This window comes from Pimephales promelas, chromosome 17 (assembly GCF_988280905.1).
Source record: "Pimephales promelas chromosome 17, fPimPro1.hap1.1, whole genome shotgun sequence".
NCBI lineage: Eukaryota > Metazoa > Chordata > Actinopteri > Cypriniformes > Leuciscidae > Pimephales > Pimephales promelas.
In genome coordinates, this window is record NC_142785.1 from 21184833 (window position 1) to 21202629 (window position 17797).

The 17797-nt window shown below is 39.2% G+C and overlaps 1 protein-coding gene across 2 annotated transcripts in view; it reads left to right on the forward strand.

Moving 5' to 3' along the window:
- The window catches only part of ppm1bb (protein phosphatase, Mg2+/Mn2+ dependent, 1Bb), a 31108-nt gene extending 15237 nt beyond the window's left edge, over positions 1–15871 (forward strand). The window contains exons 2-6 of one of the 2 annotated variants that reach the window (XM_039661330.2): positions 5142–5987; positions 9557–9674; positions 10159–10270; positions 11297–11354; positions 15206–15871. In XM_039661330.2, the coding sequence (XP_039517264.1) occupies positions 5157–5987; positions 9557–9674; positions 10159–10270; positions 11297–11354; positions 15206–15235 (1149 nt within the window). In that variant the 5' untranslated portion in view covers positions 5142–5156 and the 3' untranslated portion in view covers positions 15236–15871. Of the gene's footprint in view, positions 1–5141; positions 5988–9556; positions 9675–10158; positions 10271–11296; positions 11355–12033; positions 12784–15205 lie in introns of those variants that run through there. The other variant, XM_039661329.2, reaches the window with a different exon arrangement.
- Positions 15872–17797: the final 1926 nt, after the last annotated feature.

Consider the following 17797-nt stretch of genomic DNA (forward strand, 5'->3'; position numbering starts at 1 on the left):
AAGAAAATGTTTAAATATCCCAAGTGACTACCGTGGCTCAACTATATGTTTATCAAGCGACGCGAATACTTTTTGTGCAAAAAAACAAACAAAAATAACGAGTTTATTCGACTATTTCTTTTCTTCCTTGTAGGCCAGAAACGAGACTTCCTTAGATTTCCACGACGCATGCGCGAGATTTGCGATCTGCTTACACTACTTCTCGCGCATGCGTCGTGGAAATCTAAGGAAGTCTCATTTCTGGCCTACAAGGAAGAAAAGAAATAGTCGAATAAACTCGTTATTTTTGTTTGTTTTTTCGCACAAAAAGTATTCGCGTCGCTTGATAAACATATAGTTGAGCCACGGTAGTCACTTGGGATATTTAAACATTTTCTTCATTGACTTTCTGGGCCGTCAAGAGGCAGTCCCTTAGGAGCCAATGTGGTAGTTATACAGCTCTCAAATTTAATCAAAAATATCTTCATTTGTGTTCCGAAGACGAACGAAGGTCTTACGGGGTTGGTACAGCATGGGGGTGAGTAATTAATGACTTAATTTTCATTTTTGGGTGAACTAACCCTTTAAGTCTTTCTGCGGGAGTTGCCAATGTTACCATGACGTTCATGTGCATACAAAACAACTACGATGGAACCCACAGTGTTTATTGTATGACACAACAATTGTGTTCTCACATGAAGTCCTTGAATTTGAGTGTATTGGACCTGGAACGTCCTTAAATTTAAGTTAACCTAGGTGTGGGAACCCTGCAAGCAGCTTTCTTTTGGTCAAAATAGCAAATCCATGTTATCAACTTACTTGATCCTGTTGTGTTGTGATAGATTTGATCTTATACCCTCATGCGAAATTCCCGATTACGTGGATTCCTATTACAGTGACTGGATTTCACCTGCAAATTGTTTTTGAACAAACAGTATGTAAATGTGACCTTTTATGTTTTCAAGTCCTGTCCGTTAAAACGTTAAAGCAAGTTTAAAGTATTTAAGCTCAAGATGATGCAAAAGAGAAATCAGTTGGGAACACCTGCTCTGTTTTCTGTGCACTCAAAGCAGACACCACGCAAGCACCAAACTCAGTTCTGTTTCTCGTCAATTTGTGCCTGAGCGGACACACGTATGCCGAAAAATTGTCAAAATGTCCAAATAAACTTGAATTGTATCTTTTACGTGTACATATTTGCATACCATCTCTAACAATAGACAGTTTATTTCATCACCACGATATATCGTCATAACTGCCAACTGTACAGTTTTATAAGCATTAGTGTGGCTTTCAGGCTCTCAGAACACCAGCAGTGGCCTGGCAAATACTGTCAACTTGCTCATTGTTCATCATGTCAAAACAGAAAGTTAAGTGATTTAGGTAGAATCACTATCAGTAGCTGGCTGTTTTCATGCAGAGCTAATGCGGAAACGTGTGGGGGTCATCTCTTGTCCCAAGAAGATGCAGAGCTTGCAGCTAGGTCACTGAATGTAGCTAAGCCCCCTGTTTACAGTGCGGCACTGGAGTTGCTTGGTGACGCTACAGTGTTTACTTTATTTTTAGAATGGAGTCTTGTATAGAAAATGGGGGGAGAAGTCATAATTGTTCCTCAACAAGATGAGGGTGGGAGGATGTTATGACATCAATTTGAACCTTTTTTAAAAATGTCCATGTACTTGTACACTAGGTCTAATCAGACTAAGACAAAATAGTACCCCCCTTAGCATTAGAATATCATTATTTTAAACATTTCAGTTCTTCTCAAATGTTTGCTACAGCAGTAAATCATGTTCTGTACTTCTCTTTTAAGCTCTTTATTGCATAGTTGCTATAGCAGCAGATACTTATGAATCCTTATTGTGTGCTGTAGCATTTCCTGCATAATTCTGTTGTAATGCATTTGTTTTGTAACAACACAAAATTATCGCGCAATTCTTCTAACAGGATAGTTTTATTTAGCAAAATATCTCACCATCACTGATGCATACAGGTCGTATTCAGTCACCATATGTTTGGTCTAAAACGCAACTGCTCTCCTGTTTTTAATGTGAGTAGGCTACATTATCTGTCATCTTTGCAGTACTGTGCTATGAAGAATAGCACATATTAAGTAACATAGAATGTAACATATTTTAGCAACAGTTTAAAAATGAATAACACATAACAGGCACAATACTGATAAACATGAATATCTTCTATTGGTACTACATGGATCACATGACTAAACTTACGTCATCGTTTTGAAATAGCCTACCTCCGGTTTCAATGTCCACACTACAACGCAAAAACGGCGTTTTCAAATTTACCCACTTTGGAGAGCGTTTTCCAAAAGATACGTTTTCATTGACTTAAAACGGCGTCTCAGTGTGGACGGAAGGCCAAAACGGAGAGAAAAATATATGTTTTCAAACGAAAACGTATTAGTGTGGACATGGCCTTGGCGGCCATGTATCAAATACAGTATCCCCAGTAATATAACCAGTAACTGAATCCATAGCTCTTCCAGCCAGGATTAATAGTGTATCAGTGTCTATACATAACATCTGCAGTAAAATAATTTCTTTCATTTAGTTGTGCCAGACGTTCATGTGCAATCTTGATTTTAGTGTCTGGTGTGGAGATGAAAGTAAATTGTCCGGTTTCAACCATCCCTTCCTCCGATCCACATCCAGCCACCTTTACAAACCCTCCTCATTTCCTGCTGTTGTGCCTGTTTATTAATGTTTGATCTGATAAATCTGTGCGTTTACTGCACCTGGTCTTGTGCTCTTGTTTTGAAGCCTGAGCATTAACAAAGCTTCCTCTTGAGTGTATCTGCCATGCTAATGGCAGGGTTTGATCAAAGCGAGCGCTGCATGATGGATCAACCATTTTACTGCTGACAGAGATCATGCCAGCCTCAAGGCCTGAGAATGAAGAGGATCTGACAAGGACGTCTAAACATGAATGTTGGGAAGAAGCAACCCCCGTCACCCCCCCGCCCCCCTCTCCCATGAATAACACCCATAAGGATGCACCACTTATCCCCTGCCCACTTTCAGATGCAAGTAACCCAATCTGAGTTTGAAGGGATATAAATAGAGCCATGCTCAGAGGGGGAGGACCTGCCAAAACGACAGCCTGGCCAGCCGAGCCATGACACTGCACAACAACCTGTGTGCCCTCACCCAACCACATACACACAAACCCACACTCTGGCTCCCAACCACCTTTTTTGGTCACATGCCTTCCATGCCTGTCATGTGTGGAGTAGTGAGCAAATATCTGGCCCTGAGCACCATCACCCTTCTGGGTAAGTCTAGTTTAGTCCCCGATGGTCAGGTTTGGACGAGCCCGTGATCCTCTGAATGCTGGAACTTTCACTGAATCCCGGCCCTGTGCTGACCACTGCCAGTTCTCTTTCTCCCCATGAATAAACAGACCTGTGAAGAGGGACGCTTCAAGAGAATGAGAGAAACTGTAATTTAACCTCTCCCCTGACCCTGCTTGTAATGTATATTGGCAAACCTTGACTTGTTTCTAGTTAGTACTAGCCTACTCGCTTTTTTGGGTTTGCTAGGTCAAGGTCCCAAGTTGTGATCGCATAGCTTACGAGGCAGCTCTCTTTCCATTTGTCTAATGGCTTATTTGGGCTTGTAATACATTTCAGTGGCTATTCCTGGAGTCATGTAATGGTCTTACGGCTGGGGTTTGCCCAAAGCGGCTTTAAAGCTTCTCCACACTTTCTAATCCTGCATTCAGATGGGTAATCAGACTTATGAAAAATACTTTTTGTCTTGGTTGTTGTTTGTAATCAATAATACATTTTGTAAGTTCTGTTAAGCTCCTTTTAAAGTGCGTTTTGCATGCATGTGCCATTTGTACTGTACACAAATGCATTTGATGTCTGTGTGCTTGCTTGTCTTGAGGATGAGGTTAAGATAGCCAAAGCCAGTTTGTTTTTTTTTTTGTTTTGTTTTTTCCAAGCGTGGTTCATGGTAGAGATGAAACTCAAGATGAAATGTGATGCAGGAGCTTGAGTTACCGTCCGGACACACCCCATCTGTCTGTGTAGATTATGTGTCCAGAAGCCTTTTTTTAACATCCTTATGCTTTCATTTAGGCAATGCTTCCCTTATAATACTGTGAAGGGTTAGATCCATCTTTTTACAGGGAACTTTAATTTATGCTATTTCTCTGAGCTGCCCCTGCACTGAAATCATACAGTCGTGCTCATAACTATTTTAGAAACACATTTTGTATTTTTTTTTTTTCACAATAATACAGTTTTAGTGTATTTTTATCACATAATGCAGCATTGGTGAGCAGAAGACTTATAAAAAAAAACCAACTTTTCTCCATTTCTGCATTGCATAGTGCCTTTCATGATGGGTAATGATTATATGGGTCTAGTTAACCAATGATGAAAGTCAATTCTACAAATAATTTTTCATTGAACGTCATGCTAAATGTTTTAAATGTACACTATTTAATTTTCTGCCTACTAAGTGAATTGACTTATTTAGTTATATATGCTTGTAAGCTCATTGTATTAAATTGTTCTTGAATAACATAATTGCTGAGGCTTGTTTGAAATGTATATTTGCTTTTGATGAGCTTTTGGCAGTTTATTATCTTCATATCTGCTTTTACAGTAGACTTTAGATCACATCAAGATCTGTCATTAACTCTGTAGGCAGTTGTCAGTTTCATACGTTGATGACTGTGTAATACTAAAGACCATTGTCGTCAGTGCAACGGCTTTGCTGGTGTGCTCAAGTGTTTGTTTGGCTGATGTCCTAAAAGAGCCCATTTAGTGTTTGTAGATTAAATTGCCAGTAACATATTTAGTATAAAATAGCATGATATTGTTTAAGGATTCGACTAGTTCACCCAAAAAATTTAAATTTTAGCATTATTTACTCATCTTACGGCATCTTTTAAAACACTGATTAAGATATGTTTTTAAATAAACCGTTCTTTTTTTGACGATTAACCAAAGTTTTAATGGAATGACATGAGGCGAAGTAGTGCCTCACATGAGGCGAACAGTGCCTATTTTCATTTTTTGGTAACTATGCATTTAACCTCTCAAAATGCTCTTTGTTGTTGTAACACTTCAGCATCATACAATGCTTTTTGACATGCAAAGCAACTACGCATTATTTTTTCTTTTGTAGACGGTGTCCTGAGCCATGGGGGCCTTCTTGGACAAACCGAAGACCGAGAAACACAATGCTCATGGGGCGGGCAACGGCCTGCTCTTTGGCCTGAGTAGCATGCAGGGCTGGCGGGTAGAGATGGAGGATGCACACACGGCCGCAGTGGGTCTGCCTCACGGCCTGGACGACTGGTCCTTCTTCGCGGTGTACGACGGTCACGCTGGCTCCCGCGTGGCCAACTATTGCTCCAAACACCTGCTGGAGCACATCATAACCAGCAGCGAGGACTTCCGTTCTGGCCCCGACTCTGTGGAGGGTGTTAAAGTCGGCATTCGTTCTGGCTTCCTGAAGATCGACGAGTACATGCGCAACTTCTCGGATCTACGTAACGGCATGGACCGTAGTGGCTCCACGGCGGTTGGCGTGCTGGTGTCCCCTGAGCACCTCTATTTCATCAACTGCGGAGACTCGCGTGCCGTGCTAAGTCGTGCCGGACAGGTCCGGTTCTCCACACAAGACCACAAGCCGTGCAATCCACGTGAGAAAGAGCGCATTCAGAACGCAGGAGGTTCTGTGATGATCCAAAGGGTGAATGGTTCTCTGGCAGTGTCTCGCGCACTGGGGGACTATGACTACAAGTGTGTGGATGGAAAGGGCCCCACTGAGCAGCTGGTATCTCCGGAACCAGAGGTGTACGAAATCCCACGCGTTCCAGATGAGGATGAATTTGTGGTGCTCGCCTGCGATGGTATCTGGGATGTGATGACTAATGAGGAGCTGTGTGATTTTGTACGGTCTCGGCTGGAGGTGTGGGATGATTTGGAGAAGATCTGCAACTCTGTGGTGGACACCTGTTTACATAAGGTGAGAATCACAACAGATGTTGAGACATAACAATATGACTGTTTTAGAAGAATATAGGGGTGTAACGGTACATGTATTCGTATTGAACCGTTTCGGTTCGAGGCTTCCGGTTCGGTACGCATACAAACCGAACGATTGCTTGGACCATTTTTCCTGCCGGCAAAATTCGTGCTGACGCGGCCAACACAACGTTGCGCAACATCCAAATGGCAAGCGTAATGAAAGCAGAACGAAACTGCGCTACTCGTTATGTGCTTCATGGATCGTTTATCAGTTCGGACCAGCAACATCCGAATTGGGCAAACCCCGATCTCCATCAAGCAACACTGTCACTTCACTGCGCTAAGAGATCCGGTAAAGAAAACATTTGAATTCGCCACTGAGGTAATAACATCGCTGCGAGATCTAGTGAAGCATTCACATTTCTCCGTTATTAACCGTAGATCTCTATTAGATCAAACAGCGCTGACGTGGAAACCAGGAGAAACATTGTGCCGTGAATGAACTAGTAATACTTTCGTCCACAGACCAGCAACATTCACCATGGATTTAATATAGTAACACTAACTGGAACCAGTTTGGCTGGAATGGTGAAATGCTTTCAAGTACTTCACACATCTTTTTCAAACATTATATAAATAAATATATATTTAAAAGTTATTTTTAATGTGATGACCAAAACATTATTTGTTCATCCTTCAAAGATGACCCCCATTTATAAACCTGAAAGTTTCAAGATCTAGGAAAACTCACTTATTTAAAAATATTTTTTCTTTAAACAAATAGGAAATTTCTCTGGCATTTCTTTCTTTTTGCTGTATCGAAAACGTACCGAACCGTGACTTTAAAACCGAGGTACGTACCGAACCGTGATTTTTTGTGTACCGTTACACCCCTAGAAGAATATAACACCATGTTTCAATTTAAAATTACAACAATATTTTTTAATGAAATATTTAATTTCATACCATAATCTGAATGTGTTTTTTTTTTTTTTTTTGGCTGGTAAGCATGCATTAACCTTAATTGCACTTGCGCACACACAAAAAACATTTAGGAGCACAAATAATTGTTTGTCAATACTGTTTCACGACTAAAGTAGTTTCGCTACTGAATAACTAAATATTATTTCAGCAACAAGGTGGTAAGATTGCTGTTTTTAAAGTAATTAAACTCACAGCTTCATTGTTAGTAGAGAAACGCTGCACAGATGTAGGTAATTTACACAAGGTCTCTTTGCCATTGCTGGCAATGTGAACATGGTATAAGCAGGTTAATCCATCCATGAGTAGGTGTTAATTAATTAAAAAAAAAAAAAAAAATTTTTTTACCACAAAACAATGTTATGTATGTTTTTAATGACACATTATCAAATGACCAGCCAGTCAGCAATTACATTATTTGTAAGTCTCATGGTAACGTTCATTTAATTTCTAATTGGTCAGTTGTGGCTCTGAATAATGCACTGACTATTTTGCATTTGCATCTTTTTAACTGTTCAGACAAGTAGTTTTTTTTCTCTCTCTCTAATCGGACATCATTTAGCGCCGCTATTCAAACTTCTGTTATTTGAATCTTTTTTTGTTGACTGACCTAATAAAACTGTTGACAATCTGTCATTTGTTTAAATATTGGCCATAGAATAGAAAGCCTTTATTGCCATCATACTCTCATACAAATAAGTTAGTAAGTGCTTCCGTTGCTGCCAGAAAAATGATACAACCAACAAAAACTATTTCATACGACAAATATTAAACGTATATCACAAAAATAGTAGTCAAATTTAAATATTGCACTAATATTTACAGAATACAAACAGAATATATTGCTCTAAACCATTTTCTTATCTTTTTTTTGCAAAGTGAAAACTGGAAAAAAATAGCACCCTGAGACTGTATGTTTGTATGTATGTAGCAGAGAGGGATCAGTGCATATAACTCTTAAGTTCACACTGCCGCCTACTTGAGCTTCCAAAGCGGCCGGAAGTCATTCATTTTCAATGGAAGCTGGCTTCTCTCAGCTGCAAGGAGCTTCATATCCATCGGCGTCGCATTTTAAGCGTCAACTAGAAAGTTTAAAGCAGCTCAACTTTATGGTAATGAGCTATGATTCAGTTCAGCAACATGCAGCGGAAAAACGCCAGCAACCAATTGGAATATATAGGCGTCCTTCGTGCTTGCTGATTCTGGAGAAACATACAATGTAAACTTTTGTTCCTACCAAAACATTAGTTCAGAGAAAAGGAGGAGAAGCTAATCATCACTGTTACTGGGTTTCCTATCATTTATAATGACGTTGTTTGCATTTAGTTAAAACTCCTGGACATGAAAGTCATGAACCCAAAAACCAACGTCGTCTTCGCAAATACAATAAAGCAGCACCGAACACAACAACTTCGTGTTCATACATAATGATCCATCTGAGAATGAACGCAACTTTTATTTGAAATCTTGAAATGCTCGTTTAACGCTCGTGACACCGATTTGACCAATTGCACTGATGCAAATAATAATACTAATAATAATAATAGTTAGTTCTTTTTTTCCCGAACAAATTGGTTATAAAAAGGCTGTCATTATAAATGTTTTCTTCAATATTTTGCTTGGTTTTTCTGTTTTTTACATTTCATGTTGTGACGCTTCTCTTCTCCCTGCAATGTCAAGAGTGTTCAAAGCGTCAACAAGCTTCCCAGTACTTTTTGACAAGCATCCTTGACAGGGTGGCCAGAGCTTCTTTGCTGCTCAAGTCTGTGGCGGTGTGATGGAGGAGTTCATGATGGTTATGGCTCTGGGGGAGAAGCTGTCCTTGAATTTCATCATGGTTTGCACTGTTTGCTTTGTGTCAAATAGAGTAAATGGCATTTTCGGGTGTTTTTTTTTTTTTTTTTCTTAACCTGTTTACCCTAATTTCATACCTTTTTTGTCTTTGTTCTGTTTTTCATTAGATGTACAGCTTTATGAAGTTGAATCATTGAGTCTTTACGTAAACATTAGTCCCGCTAGTCTCATTAGACAAACCAGCTGTGTGTAACTCATGATTTTATGAACAATCCCCACTTCCCTTTTCCATGCTGCATTTAAGCATATACATTTGCATATACTTTTTTTTTTGTCTCATGGCATTCAATAATCCAAAACCCCTCCAATTCCCTTTTCGAAAAACACTTGAGCCTTCTGCTTGTTGACACCAGCTCTCCAGATGATCAAACAGAGCCAGGGACCTTGTGAGTGAGGTCACAGCTCTGGATCTGGCATGGATTTGCTCAAGATGATGTCAGGGCTGTAACCTTCTTCATACCTTTTTATGATGTATGGCATGTATCATTGGAAACTAAGCTCCCCCCACTCCACTTGAATGATTTTTCTCTAAAATGGTCTGCTTAGTGTCTAAGTATGAATAGATTACAAATTTCCATCCGAGGAAAATATTTGCAAAATTGGAAGCGGTCTAGATATAGTGGTTAACCATAGAAGCTGGTGGTGTTATAAACACTTGCTCAACAGGTTGGACTTGTCAAGGGAACTGCCTTTTCTTTAACCTACTATCTATTCTTATTTTTTTCTAACCAGGGAAGCCGAGACAACATGAGTGTTGTTCTAGTATGTTTTCCCAATGCCCCGAAAGTATCAGAGGAGGCTGTCAAAAGAGAAGCTGAGTTGGACAAATTCCTGGAGGCTCGTGTGGAAGGTAAGAGGTGGCACCTGTTCATTTGTCAGCCAGTTTTGTGCGTTGTCCATCGAGTGTTGTGGAAATGGCCATCTTGTAATTCAAAAAGTCCTAATGCCAAGACCTTTGTGTCAGTGGTTTGAAAATGTTCTGTTTAGATTGCTCTCTCTCTTCTCCCTCTGTTTCTTCTCCGTCAACATCCTGGCCTGTTTTGAACCATCTGGAGGCTCGTAGGGACTTTTCTGGATGGGGAATATATTAATTCTGAAAGAATTCTTGTATTTTCCATTAGAGATGTAGTCAGGACAGCTGTGATGGAACCTGTTTGGCGTTCTTTCTCCAGCTGGATGTTATTTTTCTCACACTCTGTCTATAAGTGGGATGGCTGATCCCGTGCCTATAACCATTTTCTCAGCAGTAGTCATGATGGAAGAAATGCTCCAGGCTTCCATTATCACACTCTTCCATTATCCCACATTTGTAATGTAATTGTCTTTCTCTGCAGAAATCATGGAGAAGTCTGGGGAGGAAGGCATCCCAGATCTAAGCCACATCATGCATAACCTTCGCCCTGAGAGCATCCCCAACCTGCCACCAGGAGGTGGTCTCGCTAGCAAGTACGGATCCAAATTTAAGTAACGTTTGTCCATTTCTGCTGATCAGAGCCGTTTTGTATTTGGCCTACTTTTCTATTAGGTGATGCAATATTGAGGCATTTTGGCCCAAGATCCAAGATCTTTCTGTTTTTACATTTTAGATTAATATTTTAATCCTTAATCTCGTGCAAATGTCTAAATGATTATCCATTTTCCATTCTTATTGTAAACATGTTAGACATATGGTATTGTGATACTTACATTCACTTGCATCATTCAAAATGATAAAATTTGAACCATCTAGCAATGGGCTATATGCACGCATAAGTTCCGCATTTGACGTAAGGATGCTCGTCCATTTCCGGTTGTGTAGATTAAAGCGGAGGAAAACCGGAGAAAACGGGATTATGGCAGAGTCTTCAATATTTACTGTCCTCCCGTCTTTGAAACGAAACGTACATGCGTTTAGATGTAATTTTATATATAGTTATGTTTATTTAATATAATTTTAAAAAGAAGCATAAACACAACGAGGCGTGTCTGTTTTATCTGTTTTTGTGACTAACGTTTCTTTAGTATAACCATGGAGTATAAAAATTCAATATAAATTCTCGGTATTGCATTGGACTCTATGATCGGCGGAAGTTATCGAGCATCCTTAATCCTTCACCGGAAATAACGCCGTGCATAGAGCCCATTGTTGTCCATACCATGAAAGTAATTATTGGCCTAATGTTATCATTCACAATTTTATATTAATTAAACTTTAAATTTGAAAATATTTTATAATGTTGCTGTTATATAATATAACATAGCATACCAAATTATTTTAATGTGGAAATTAACTTAAGATATTGATTATTGGTGTGAGAATACAGCTGTAAATAAAATATCAATATATCGGAGTCAAGTAAAAATATTGCAATGCGTAATGTCTTTACAGATAGTGATTTATTCTAAATTTAAACATTGAGGTTTTGCTGTAAACCAAATAATAGTCTTCCTTAGGGTTTTAGAGTTCTGTCTAATCTGTCTCTTCTCTTCCAGACGTAGTGTAATTGAAGCTGTTTACAACAGGCTAAACCCACACAGAGAAGAAGATGGGGTGAGTGTTTTTTTCCCTTACTTTTTTGTTCTCATAAGAATTCAAAACAAAAGGTCACTTGAGTCTTCTTGCTTAGACTTAAGTCCATTCATTTACTCATCATCTTAATGCACACACCAGCAAATATTTTGACTTTAATGTAGTTCTAGCTGATGCTATCTTTTTTTGTGCATACATTTACTCCCTCGATCATTTTAAGAAATGATACATTTAGTAAGTGCTTAGCAAACGTCCTACTTAGGCAAGTGTAACTGGTACTCAGCGATAGCTTTATATATATATAGGGCAGGTTAAACATCCAAACACCACTATCTTTAAGAGCACTGCCTCTGCATTTAAGATGTAAATGCAAGGCTCTTTTGCAGGCCTTGGCTTTGTTTGTCCGTCTGTGCCTGTGCCACTCTGTAACCGTTTGTATTTGTGTGGTCGCATCTTGGTAATGCTACTTCAGCAAGTTTATTGCCTCTAAGACTTGTGAGAAAAGACCCGTGTTGGCAAGCTCCTGCATCTTTTGTACACTCACACACAAACGAACACGCATTGGCCACCACTTATTTTGTCGCTCCTCAAGTGTGCTTCTTTCTAAATGAAAGGGCAGTGTAAGGTCATGGGCAGGTGGCCCGCTCTAAGCGGGGTCTCTTAACCTGCTCTGTCCACTGACACTGGCGTCTTGCACCAGGACAGCCAGGGGGGAGCAGCCGGCGGTGAGGAGGAAGAAGGTGGCTCTGCTACCGCCCAACTGCTGGATGCGCTACGACAGTTCCGGCTCAGCCACCGAGGCGAATACCGCCACGTGCTGGAGCAGGCGCTCTCCAGTTACCGACTGTCCTGCGGGACAGGTGCCACGACACGGACCGACCCTCAGGAGGAACCTCGCTCTCCCCCACCGTCCCCGGCCACTGAACCCCTCGGCTCTGAGGAGGGGCAGGACGAAGCCTCCACGTCACCATCTCTGGACAAGCTCTCTGACGCCCCCACTGCATGACCCTGATTAGGATCCACTAAACCCAGCCCTGCTATCAAACCCTTTTCCCCAGATTGCTAGGTTGCTTTTGGCAATGTTCCCCAAACTGATCAGTTTCAGAGCAGGTTTTTGGTTGTCTTTATGGATTTGAAATGGCACCTTGGGTGTTTTTGTTTAGTTTGTTCACGGTAAAAGTCGCTTACAGAGGAAGTTTTGCGCAAAATTCTTATCACTAAAAACCTGCTCTGCAACTGCAAGTGAGGTTGACCTTGGCATATCCCAGCTCTGTCTGCAGTAAGCACTTTCTCGTATCTCTGCACTTAGCCTAGTGTTTTTAAAATTAGACCCGGATGAGTAATCTGTTGAAGGGGGATAATTCATCCTAATGTCAAAATTGTCATTTACTCACTCTCAATGTCATTCCAAATGACTTCTATGTAACACAAAATAAAAAATTTGGAAAATGTTTTCATTTTTTAGTTTTGTCTAGTTTTGTTGTGTGTGGTTTTGTTTTGTCCACATAATGAAAGTCATGTTTTTGACATCGTTTTGTCTTTCATTGCATAGAGTAAAACTATTCTTTAAAAAAAATATATATTTTTTGTGTTCTGCAGAAAAAAAGTTAACATTTTTGGGTGCACTGTCCCTTTAAGGAAATTTGAAAACTGAATGATTTGACCATCACTGTTTCAAACCCAAAGAGTTTACTTATGCAAGTAGTTGTAAGAGGGGACAATCTGGGTTGTGCCAAGAATACACACAACTGTTTGCTCTCGTGCCATGCAATGCATGTGTACTCCTTTTTCCTGGGTTGTCTCGTGGTTGATCATAGTTATAGGATATTAACGTACTGTAGTTAAAGATCAGTTACAGCTTTAATTGTGCTCTTGATCTTGTGTGTGTGTGTGTGTGTGAATCAAATGTTTGAAATACTATTATGCAAAATGATTAACTGATCAAAAGCAATTCTTTCACCATTTCAAATGGAACTCTAAAGCTGTGTGTGTGTTTATCTGCTCTCTCCATATCTCATTCATATCGGTTTATAACTTGAGCTGACCTCTTGAATATGATTGTCCTGTGTCTGCTCTTTGAGTGTTCACAGTTATCCGAGTGTGTCCTTGAGGAAAAAGCACAAAATGGAAATGCACTGGTTTATAAGCATGGACCATATGAGACCTAACAGAAGCTTACACAATCACGTTCTTGCGAACTCTCATTTGTCCTGTTGTGCATATTACATTTGCAATATAAAAGTGGACTGCATTACATATAGGAGTGCAATCTTCAAGTTAGGCAACGCTGCTACATGATCATGAATGTCTGTACTCTGCAGTATTTGCACAGTGCTTCTTTTTGCACTTATCTTATTTTTATGACCCAGGTTTTTGGAAAGCAAGTTTCTGTCCACATGGATTGTGTGTCATATCGCAAGAAATCTGTTCCAAACTGCTTTTGTGATGTGTTTTCTTTGGCTGATTTATCAAGCCATTTGAAGCTGATTACTTTGCTGATTTGGAAGTTAATGCATAATACAAACTGTGTAATCTTCTTAACAGTTAGAGTGAGTGCATGCATAATGCTGCCATTGTTATATTCAACTCATGTTACTAATATACCCCCTCAGCAGTATCAAAGAGCTTTACTTAATTGTCCCTTAAGCAGTATTTCCAGGGCAAAGGTTTATATTTGTTTTGTTTCACTCTGAAGTTCTTTTGAACAAAATAAATCATATTCTATAACTATTGATGTATGTCTTGGCTGCCATTTATTACATGTCATAATTTCTCATTCTGTGACACAGAATGCAGATACAATCACATTAATGCTTTGTATGGCTCTTGTAAGAACTTGTGCGCTAATAACTATCATTCACACTTCGATATTTCCATATGTACTCCTATAAGGCTAATGTTCTTATGAGCTCAGTGGAAGTTTGAGGCTTGAGGTAAGTGAGCTTCAAATGTGCATAAATCAGTCTTTAGGCTGGGGAACATATGATTTCTTTTCAGATGGAAATGAAAATGCATCTTTAAATCCATAAATAAATGCTGGCTGTGTCTTGCAGGTCTTTTTCCGCCCATTTGTTTGTGATTGTTTTATATTTTCATTAGCTTTTATCATTATTATGTTTGAGTTTTGTTTCATCTTTTTTTCTCCCTTTTTATGATTGAAATCTACGACACCTATTTTGGTTTTATGCAGTTTTTATGTTGGGTGTTTGTGTTTTTTGTCCTCTGCCTACATTGGAGTCACCTGTAAGGCACCTACACATACTGTTGAAAAGTTTGAGGTCTGTATTTGTTAATGAATTGATTATTAATGTAACGTAGGATGCATTTATTTGATCAAACAAATAATACTGTGAAATTGTTAGTTTAAAATGTAATTTTATTCCTTTGATGGCAAAGTCCATTGGTTCAGTTTTTATGATCCTTCAGAAATCATTATAATATGCTGATTTGTTGCTATCAATTTACAGGTTATTGTTTTAGTGTTTTTGATTAATATAAATGTCCAAAGAACAGCATTATTTTGAAATTGATTAATTTTAACATTTATAAATGTCTTTACGGTCACTTTTGACCAGTTTAATGCATCCTTGTAATAATAAAACTTTTATTAAAAAAAATAATAATAATAATTACTGACCTGAAACTTTTGAACAGTAGTGTATTTTCTATCAGAAGTATGTAAAACTACTTGGTGGGTAGTCAAACATTGATAAATCTTCCTTTCTCTCCTGTTTTTGTCTTTCACATCCTCACACATTTCATTCTGTTTTTTTTTTTTTTTACTTTCCCGATTCTCACTAGCGAGTGCTCTACCCTTTTAATTTTACTCTGTTTGCTCATTTCTTTCCCTTTCTTGTTTTCATCCGTTTCAGAGCGGAGGTGACCTGGACGACCCCTGGTAGCCGAAGCAGCCGACGGCTTCTGAATCCACATGAGAATGTCCTCAGTTCACACAAGAAAACCCTTGCTCACACACTTTTTTTGGTTTCGATTCGGAGAGCGTCATAGGAAATGTTAAACGACGAGTCTGGGAATACATAACGCTTGTTTTTAAAGATGAGAAAACTACAAAAATGTTAAGATGATATTTTTCTTTTTTTTTAAACTGCATTGTATGGTAGAGAGATTTATTTTTACTCCCCTCCCCATCCCCCCCTCTTGAAATCCGTGTCGATGACGAGCAGTGACGAGACTGCCGGAGCAAAAGTTGCTGGATGCTTATTTGGAGGCATGAACTCAGCTGGAGGAGGACGGGGCCAGCGAGCTCTGAGAGGGACAGGGACCCTCGTTCAGAAGGCTGACTTTTAACCCCTTCACACCGCGCATGTGCAGCTTTTTTTGGAGGCATGATCTCTGCCGCCCTCTAATTTTACCCTGCGACTCTTACCCGACCAGCTGGACAGCAGCCACTGAAAATATAATGTATCTGTTGTGGATTTTTCTTTTTCTCTTTTTGGGGCAGAGGCGAATTTCTTCTTGTGTCATTCATTTTGGTGCTTGCTGTTTAACAAGAAAACGTACAAAAAAATAAAATAAAAGGACACTCATTTTGACGGCAGGAGATAATGGAAGAGCCCGATTGGAGAGAACTTTATTTGGAGGAGCTTTTCATGGTGACTTCCTTTCAGTCGCCCCAGAGACAGTACATAAAAACTGACCTCGTCGTCTTCTGCTCCGTACTCTTCATCCCCAGCTCTCTCCCCACTGAGTTTCTCCCATCAGCTTGAGTTCTGGTTTGTGGTTTTCTCTAACAAAATTCTTGAATTTAGAATAGTTACCCCCTCTATCACTTTGACTCGGCATTTTTTTAATTTTTTCTTTTTATTACAGATTATATGGCGTAATTGGTGTTTGTTTGATTGCACTCACGTTTGCTTACGAAAAACAAAAAAATACTAAACTATATGAAAGAGAAACTATGAGAAGGTAGAGTATTTCTAAAGTGAAACTGCAGAAATATGTATGTGTATATAGCTATATATTTTTTTTTCTCCTTTAACAGCAGAGTGAAAGAGTGGGAGGGGATGCTCTCTCCTCAGACTGGCTGATAGGTACTTGAATATTCATTATGAGTGGTTCTGATTTTTAAAATAATTTTTTTTTGCTAATCCTTTATGTAGGATTGTTTTTGAACCGTGCCTGTAAAAGGTGAATCATGCTGTAAGGGTGTACTTACAGGACAGTCGGCTATGGATGAATGTACCCCTTATTCACACTGATACACGTGTACATGCTCAAGCATAACACTTTCATATGTACATTTATCGTTTGATCAGCTTCATCGTATACGTTCACGTTCTTACTCCATTTACTTCACGTACGTTTTTTGTTTTTTTTTCTGCACACAGACAGACATGCTTTGGAGGCCTTCTTTTCTTCCTCCCTTTTTTGTTTTTTTTTTATTCATTGACTTCACCTGCTCTGGTGTGTAGCTTTAAAATGAGTGTGTAAATGAATTTTATGAGATGATTGTTTATGTATGTATATATATTTTTGCAGTTTTCCCCTCTTCTGGTACACATCATTTGTAGCCATATGCTGGAAAGCTTAATTTTAAGATGAATAGATTGATTCTTTTTCCAGTTTGAGATGGTAAAGAGATATATTTTGTGCCGTGAGTGCTCAAGGACATTCATTTGCATTGTGTATATCAACAGTTATTGTTGAAGAATTAGAATTGAAACAAAGTATTTTATTTATTCCAAGTCTGTTGGCTTGAGAAGTGAGGGTTTTCACCGGAGGGGGAAACTACTGTCCTTTGTATTTGAGAGTGTGATCAAATTCTCTTGCTCCTCTATTTCTCTCTGATTCTTTCTAACCACCCGACAAGCCCATGTAATGAACGTCCCCAGTATGATGTTGTGATGTTTCAGTAGCAAACAGTGAATATGATCTGTTCTCCTCAATAAAGGATTGCTAAAGTTTGATGTTAACACAATGACGTGCTTGTGTTTGAAATGTTATCTCGCTATATTCCAGGAGGGGAATGAAGGATTCACACCATGAAGTGAATTTACTGGGGGTTTTTCTCCTCTCAGGAAACCTTTAGCCACCTTATTTTCAACTCAGAAGCTGTTGTCTATGAAAGCGCAAGACTTCCGATTCGTTAACTGTCATTGAGTGCTACAGTGTAATACATTTTCTGCGGCCTCGGTTTCTGAAGAATTTTCCCATTGGGACATTTGAAAAGTCTTTGTTAAAGAGTTAAGCTATCAGGCATCAGCCAAACCAACCAGCTACCAGGTGATTCATAAACTTGAAACAAAAAAGTATTTAAAAATCTGACTAAAGGTAAAAGTGCTTTGTGGCTTGAATGAGAGAGAGCTACAATTGGCTTTATGCCCAGCTGCACTACTTCCTGAACTTCAGCCAGCTCCTTGTTTCCTGTCTGCCATTATTGGACAAATTGATTAATTCAGGTGTCTGACCTCAGTAGTCACGGCAACAATAATCAGGCACACCTG